We start from the raw sequence: 8136 nt of genomic DNA on the forward strand, positions 1-8136 counted from the left end.
GTAAATGTGATTTCCGTTTTTAATTTTTAATAAATTACTCCCATCATGCAGTCTGTCCGCCAATAAAGTTGGCAGAAAAAGCAGAACATTGTGAAGTTCTTCTTTCGAATATACTGTAGGACACTACTGTTGTTAGTTTAGCTTACTGTCCGATACCGATAGTGTAGCTGAGTTTGTGGCGTGCACATAATCTGGGTTCAAACCTAGTCAGTCACAATAGCATATCCCACCCCTAACCCCAACAATAGGCTTTCACCACACAAACATCACGAGCACAACTGACAAAGACCCAAGGCAACATATTCTCGTTTTCAATGTTTGTTGTATTGTTCTTACAGTGGCTTAACAGGCAAGGAGACAGAGATAATATACACACTTCCAGTACTGTTTGGAGGTAACATTTAGACAGGCCAGCATAGAGTCCAACTCTTAACAGGAAAATAGTACCACTATGAATAAATACATTCCAACAGTATTGATTGTAAGGCCTTGGTAAGGTGTGTGATGGGATGAGTCTCTTTGCTCTTCAGTTTCATGAGAAGTCTTGTGGTTCCATATCTGAAGGACTACAACCCACATCGTCACATGAAAGCAGAAGACACAATTATGGCTTCCAGCAGCTCTCTGATTGGGTCTTAGACCAGTGTTGCAGAGATGGTTCAATTAACCATGCTTAGATGAGTAACCTTGCCTGAGAAGACTTGTGTTTGCTCCCTGTACTAACCCCTTGGCTTTACCTCAGGGGGCTAACACAGCCTTGAGTCAAGTGGGCAAACTCATAAATACCCAGTCAGTAACACCAGCAGAGGTGTTCAGATACATCCATCCTTCACCCCTCCCCTCCATGAAGTTATCACTGATCAGACATGACTGGATAGATGTAAACCGATTTCCACTGCATTGTTTTCATCACTCCAGTCATGTCAGATCAGTGATTACTTCACAGGGAGGCATGTAAAAAGTATTACAACAGGGCCCCAGTATCCATTAAATTAGCATAAACTCTTAACATGGACATACTATTTACATGACTCTTTCCCTCTTCCAGGCTACTAGACATAGCATTCAATAATATAACAAAAGATACATTTCTAAAAACAGTTCCAATACAATAACACATACATCCCTTGGATATAGCGGGACGCCTTTTCAGATCTGTGGGGGTGAGAGGGGAGGTAACCCAGAGAGACAGGGCTGGGGGGCAGCAAGGGCAGTTGTGTATAGAGAGGGGTGTTTCTTGGAGGTCATTTAGTCCATAGTTTAATAACATCTCAGTCATTCCTCCAATATCCCAGAACCCTCTCAAGTCAGGAAGTGAACAGATGATATTTGTGGGAGGGTTTGAGTATTGGTAACCTATTCCCTGAGGCTCTGGCCAAAAGTAGTGCACCAAGTAGGGAATAGGGTGCCATTTTGGATGAAACGTAATAGATAGGGATGTGTTCAGTAGAGACTTGAAGAAGAAGAGCCACCTCTGATATGGTTCCAATTACCGTAGAGAGCGTAGGCACCAGACATGGCCAACCCCACCAGACCACCACGCGCCACTCCCTTCAACCCTCCTGAAACACACACAGACACAAGTTTTGAATGAGACGGATGGGGTTTCTAGGGCACTAACAACACAGCATGTACAGTACCAGTCAAAAGTTGGACACCTACTCATTCAAGGGTTTTTCTTTATTTTTTACTATTTTCTACATTATAGAATAATAGTGAAGACATCAAAACTATGAAATAACACACATGGAATCATGTAGTAACCAAAAAAAGTGTTAAACAAATCTAAATATATTTGAGATTTTATATTCTTCAAATAGCCACCCTTCGCCTTGATGACAGCTTTGCACACTCTTGGCATTTATCAACCAGCTTCACCTAGAATGCTTTTCCAACAGTCTTGAAGGAGTTCCCACAAATGCTGAGCACTTGTTGGCTGCTTTTCCTTCACTCTGCCGTCTGACTCATTCCAAACCATCTCAATTGGGTTGAGGTCGGCTGATTGTGGAGGCCAGGTCATCTGATGCAGCACTCCATCACTCTCCTTCTTGGTCAAATAGCCCTTACACAACCTGGAGGTGTGTTTTGGGTCATTGTCCTGTTGAAAAACAAATGATAGTCCCACTAAGCGCAAACCAGATGGGATGGCGTATCGCTGCAGAATACTGTGGTAGCCAAGCTGGTTAAGTGTGCCTTGAATTCTAAATAAATCACTGACAGTGTCACCAGCAAAGCACCCCCACACCATCACACCTCCATGCTTCACGGTGGGAACTACACATGCGGAGATCATCCGTTCACCTACTCTGTGTCTCACAAAGACACAGCGGTTGGAACCAAAAATCTCAAATTTGGACTCATCAGATCAAAGGACTGATTTCCACCGGTCTAATGTCCATTGCTCATGTTTCTTTGCCAAAAGCAAGTATCTTCTTCTTATTAGTGTCCTTCAGTAGTGGTTTCTTTGTAGCAATTCAGTCTCCTCTGAACAGTTGATGTTGAGATGTGTCTGTTACTTGAACTCTGTGAAGCATTTATTTGGGCTGCAATCTGAGGTGCAGTTAACTCTAATGAATGTATCCTCTGCAGCAGAGGTAACTCTGGGTCTTCCATTCCTGTGGTGGTCCTCATGACAGCAAGTTTCATCATAGTGCTTGATAGTTTTTGTGACTGCACTTGAAGAAACTTTCAAAGTTCTTGACATTTTCCAGATTGACTGACCTTAAAGAAATGATGGACTGTCGTTTGGACTGTCGTTTCTCTTTGCTTATTTGAGCTGTTCTTGACATAATATGGACTTGGTCTTTTACCAAATAGGGCTATCTTCTGAATACCACCCCTACCTTGTCACAACACAACTGATTGGCTCAAACGCATTAAGAAGGAAAGAAATTCCACAAATTAACTTTTGTATTTATTATGGATCCCCATTAGCTGCTGCCTAGCAGCTACTCTTCCTGGGGTCCAACAAAATTAAGGCAGTTATACATTTTAAAAACATTCATAAAATATTTCACTACATATTAAGTGTGTGGCCTCAGGCCTATACTCTACTACCACATATCTATAACACAAAATCCATGTGTACATGTGTATATAATCGTGTATTTGTATGCATGTGTCTATCTATGTGTTGCTTCACAGTCCCCGCTGTTCCTTAAGGTGTATTTTAATCTGTTTTTTTAGGTTAATCTAATTTTCCTGTTGGCATGAGTTACTTGATGTGGAATAGAGTTCCATGTAGTCATGGCTCCATGTAGTACTGTGTGCCTCCCATAGTCTGTTCTTGACTTGGGGATTGTGAAGAGACCTCTGGTGGCATGTCTTGTGGGGTATGCATGGGTGTCCGAGCTGTGTGTCAGTAGTTCAAACAGACAGCTCGGTGCATTCAACATGTCAATATCTCTCACAAATACTAGTAGTGATGAAGTCACAATCTCTCCTCCACTTTGAGTCAGGAGATTAACATGCATATGATTAATGTTACCTCTCTGTGCACATCCAAGGGCCAGCCGTACTGCCCTGTTCTGAGCCAATTGCAATTTTCGTAAGTCCCTCTTTGTGGCACCTGACCACATGACTGAACAGTAGTCCAGGTGCGACAAAACCAGGGCCTGTAGGACCTGCCTTGTTGATAGTGCTGTTAAGAATGCAGAGCAGCGCTTTATTATAGACAGACTTCTCCCCATCCTAGCTACTGTTGTATCAATAGGTTTTGACGATGACAGTTTACAATCCAGGGTTACTCCAAGCAATTTAGTCTCAATTTCCACATTATTCATTACAAGATTTAGTTGAGGTTTAGGGTTTAGTGAATTACTTGTCCCAAATACAATGCTTTTAGTTTAGGAAATATTTAGGACTAACTTAATCCTTGCCACCCATTCTGAAACTAACTGCAGCTCTTTGTTAAGTGTTACTGTCATTTCAGTCACTGTGGTTGATGCCGTGTATAGAGTTGAGTCATCCGCATACATTGACACACTGGCTTTACTCAAAGTCGCATGTCGTTAGTAAAGATTGAAAAAAGTAAGGGGCCTAGACAGCTGCCCTGGGGAATTCCTGATTCTACCTGGATTTTGTTGGAGGCTTCCATTAAAGAACACTATCTGTGTTCTGTTAGACAGGTAACTCTTTATCCACAATATAGTAGGGGGTGTAAAACCATAACACATACGTTTTTCCAGCAACAGACTATGATCAATAATGTCAAAAGCCGCACTGAAGTCTAACAAAACAGCCCCCCAATCTTTTTATCATACATTTCTCTCAGCCAATCATCAGTCATTTGTGTAAGTGCTGTGCTTGTTGAATGTCCTTCCCTATAAGCGTTCTGAAAGTCTGCTGTCAATTTGTTTACTGTAAATTAGCATTTTATCTTGTCAAACACAATTTTTTCCAAAAGTTTACTAAGGGTTGGTAACAGGCTGATTGGTTGGCTATTTGAGCCAGTTAAGGGGGCTTTACTATTCTTAGGTAGGGGACTAACTTTTGCTTCCCTCCAGGCCTGAGGGCACACACTATCTAGTAGGCTTAAATAGAAAATATGGCAAATAGGAGTGGCAATATCGTCCGCTATTATCCTCAGTAATTTTCCATCCAAGTTGACAGACCCCGGTGGCTTGTCATTGTTGATCGACAAGAATAATTTTTTCACCTCTTCCACACTTACTTTACGTAATTCAAAATTACAATGCTTGTCTTTCATAATTTGGTCAGCGTTTGTTGCTGGCATGTCATGCCTAAGTTTTCTAATCTTGCCAATGAAAAAATCATTAAAGTAGTTGGCAATATCAGTGGGTTTTGTGATGAATGAGCCATCTAATTCAATGAATGACGGAGCGGAGTTTGCCTTTTTGCCCAACATTTCATTTAAGGTGCTCCAAAGCTTTTTACTATCATTTTTTATGTCATTTATCTTTGTTTCATAGAGTAATTTCTTCTTTTTATTCAGTTTAGTCACATGATTTCTCAATTTGCAGTACGTTTGCCAATCAGTTGTACAGCCAGACAAATTTGCCATCTCTTTTACCTCTTCCCTCTCAACCATACAATTCCTCATCAATCCACAGAGATGTAACAGTTTTTACAGTCATTTTCTTAAATGGGTGAATGCTTATTAGTAACTGGGAAAAGCAATTTCATAAATGTGTCAAGTGCTGCTTCTGGTTGCTCGTCATTACACACGACGGACCAACAAATATTCTTCACATCAACAACATAGGAAACACCACAAAACTTATTGTATGATCTCTTATACACAATATTAGGCCCAGCCTTTTGAACTTTGGTTTTCCTAGATATGGCTACTATATTGTGATCACTACATCTGATGGATTTGGATACTGCTTTCAAACTAATCTCTGCAGCATTAGTAAATATATAATCAATACATGTTGATGATTTCATTCCTGTACTGTTTGTAACTACCCTGGTAGGTTGACTGATAACCTGAACCAGGTTGCAGGCACTGGTTACAGTTTGAAGCTTTCTCTTGAGTGGGCAGCCTGATGAAAGCCAGTCAATATTTAAATCACCCAGAAAGTATACCTCTCTATTGATATCACATATATTATCAAGCATTTCACACGTTATCCAGATACGGACTGTTAGCACTTGGTGGTCTATAGCAGCTTCCCACCAGAAAGGGCTTTAGGTGAGGCAGGTGAACCTGTAGCCATATTACTTTAACAGTATTTAACATGAGATCCTCTCTAAGCTTTACAGGGATGTGGTTCTGAATATAGACCGCAATACCGCCCCAGTTGGCATTTCTGTCTTTTCTGTAAATGTTATAACCTTGTATTGCTACCTCTGTTTCATCAAAGGTATTATCTAAGTGAGTTTCAGAGATTGTCAGAATATGAATGTAATCTGTTACTAGCAAATTATTTATTTCATGAACCTTGTTTCTTAAGCTACATATGTTAACTTGGGATATTTAACACTTTTCTGGAATGCTTGATTATTTTTCTTGCTTTACTGGGAAGCTTAGCAGAGGTTGACATAGTCGGGTTAACAAGGCACACCTGTTAATTGAAATGCATTCCAGGTGACTACCTCACGAAGCTGGTTGAGAGAATGCCAAGGGTGTGCAAAGCTGTCATCAAGGCAAAGGGTGGCTACTTTGAAGAATTTCAAATATAACATATATTTTGATTTGTTTAACACTTTTTTGGTTACTATATGATTCCATATGCGTTATTTCATAGTTTTGATGTCTTCACTATTATTCCACAATGTAGAAAATAGTACAAATAAAGAAAATCCTCAAATGAGTAGGTGTCCAAACTTTTGACTGGTACTGCATATGTTGCACTCTCGTCCCACACGAGACAACCATAGACTGGCCACAGACAGGCAACACACACCTACCTGTGGATTTGAACAGCATGCCCGTGAGAGTCCCAGCAGCCATAGTGTTGATGTCATCCTCTGCTCCTCTAGCCTTCTCTATGGCCACGCCAAATATACTGTACAACAACGCTGTAAACACACATACACCCCTTGGTTAATATAGACATACTAGGGACAGAACACCCAAACACCTGGTCCATGGGTTAGCCAAGGTGAAGAAGAAGAAGAGATTAGGAGGAGGAAAGAGGGGATAGATGTGAGTGCTCACCAACAGAGCCCAGTGTGTTGGCCCAGGATGCACCTTGTCTGGTCACCATGTTGAGAATCCTGAGGAGGGCAAGGTCAGATAAGTGAGCCAATCAGACAGCAGTATATAGAGCACCATACCATAGAACCCTCAAACGCAACTCTGGACCTTGAAGCCAGTTCCACTGTGTTTTTACATTGGTCCTCTCTAATCAGGAAATGATTTGGACCTGGGACACCAGGTGGGTGAAATTAATTATCAGGTAGAAAAGAAAACAAGCAGGCTCTGGACCTCATGGGGTAACATTTATATTAGCATGAATAAAACCTGTCTCCAACGTGGTAACACTAAAGCCACAGACTACTGGAGGAACACAGTGGTGCTTACTGGACGTTGCGAGGTTTAGTCCAGCCCATTTCTCTGGTCTCCTTCAACCCCATCCTCAGACCGTTCACTGTCCCAAACGCAGCTCCTAGAGTTGGAGGGGGCGAGAGAGGGAGAGACTCAGATACAAGCAGAACCAGCAGGCATCATAACTTAATCTGGGAGCTGGGGAGTTACGTGGATAGAGAGAAGAGATGAGAGGGTGAGGCAGAGAAACTGAGGGAGGGTATAAGTGTCTAACCTGTGATGCAGCAACCCCCGATTGTGAAGAAGGCCAGCTCAAACCTCCCTCTGGTTTTACTGGCCCCTGTAGGCAGGATGAACTCATCTGTGTCCTGGAAAACACACAAACAGGTTAACATGTGATCATAGTCGACTTGATAGTGGATATGTCACAAATCAATACTACATATCCATTCATTGAGTGAGGTCAACTTCTACTAACTAGCATCTCTTACCTGTACGAGGTAGCGGGGGTCGACATTGAGATAAGGCGACAGGGGGCTCATTCCAGTCACTATGTAGAAAATAGGACAATGGAACAGTTACATTTAAATTTTAGACACTTAGCAGACGCTCTTATCCAGAGCGACTTACAGTTAGTGCATACATAATTTTTTTAAATCACATTTAAAGTAAACCCCAGCAACCTCAGCTAATGTCAACGACAGCCAGTGTTGGCCTTGTCTGGTTAACGTGAGTTAGTATGCTAGCCACCAAGGTAGCAACATCAATTGGCAGGGGCACTTACATGGGACACCAGCGAGCTCTGTGTTGGAGTAGTCGCTGCCTCCAAAGAGACTCCCGAAGCCGCCTTTCCCTCCCGACCCAGAGGCGTTATTGTCCATGTTTGGGGGACGATCTGGAGACTCACCCGGCGAACGCTTCGAACTGGAGATGCTGGTTGGGTTAGCTAGCTAACGTTAGCCTAGCTGACCAAACGTGAAGAGGACCTTGACAGTTCTCGTGGGAAAAGCTATAGCGATATTTCCTAGTATCTAAAACGCAGTAATAGGTTTACGTTTCAATAGTGTTGTACACTGTCTTACTGTAGGTAGTTAGATATTGAAATTATCAGCTTTTTGTAAAAGATTGTTTGGTTCGCCTCTTCATCATGCTTCTCTGACCTCCACGATCTGCCGTAAAGC

The 8136-nt window shown here is 41.9% G+C and overlaps 1 protein-coding gene across 1 annotated transcript; it reads right to left on the reverse strand.

Moving 5' to 3' along the window:
• Positions 1 to 302: 302 nt before the first annotated feature.
• On the reverse strand, positions 303 to 8136 carry LOC311100994 (mitochondrial import inner membrane translocase subunit Tim23-like). Its single transcript, XM_084142001.1, has 7 exons — positions 7740 to 8136; positions 7447 to 7505; positions 7230 to 7323; positions 6992 to 7076; positions 6626 to 6684; positions 6376 to 6486; positions 303 to 1562 (listed from the first exon to the last, which is right to left on the reverse strand). The coding sequence occupies exons 1-7, from the start codon at positions 7834 to 7836 to the stop codon at positions 1444 to 1446; spliced, it is 624 nt and encodes a 207-aa protein (XP_083998127.1). The 5' UTR covers positions 7837 to 8136; the 3' UTR covers positions 303 to 1443.

This window comes from Coregonus lavaretus, assembly GCF_964263955.1.
Source record: "Coregonus lavaretus genome assembly, chromosome: 25".
NCBI lineage: Eukaryota > Metazoa > Chordata > Actinopteri > Salmoniformes > Salmonidae > Coregonus > Coregonus lavaretus.

Excerpts from the sequence above, each read along its gene's own strand:
- LOC311100994 (XM_084142001.1), bottom strand. The coding sequence starts at position 7,836 with ATGGACAATAACGCCTCTGGGTCGGGAGGGAAAGGCGGCTTCGGGAGT. Across the intron at positions 7,077-7,229 it reads CGGGGGTTGCTGCATCACAG|GAGCTGCGTTTGGGACAGTG; the intron begins GTTAGACACTTA and ends CTCCAACTCTAG. Across the intron at positions 6,487-6,625 it reads CAACACACTGGGCTCTGTTG|CGTTGTTGTACAGTATATTT; the intron begins GTGAGCACTCAC and ends GTGTGTTTACAG.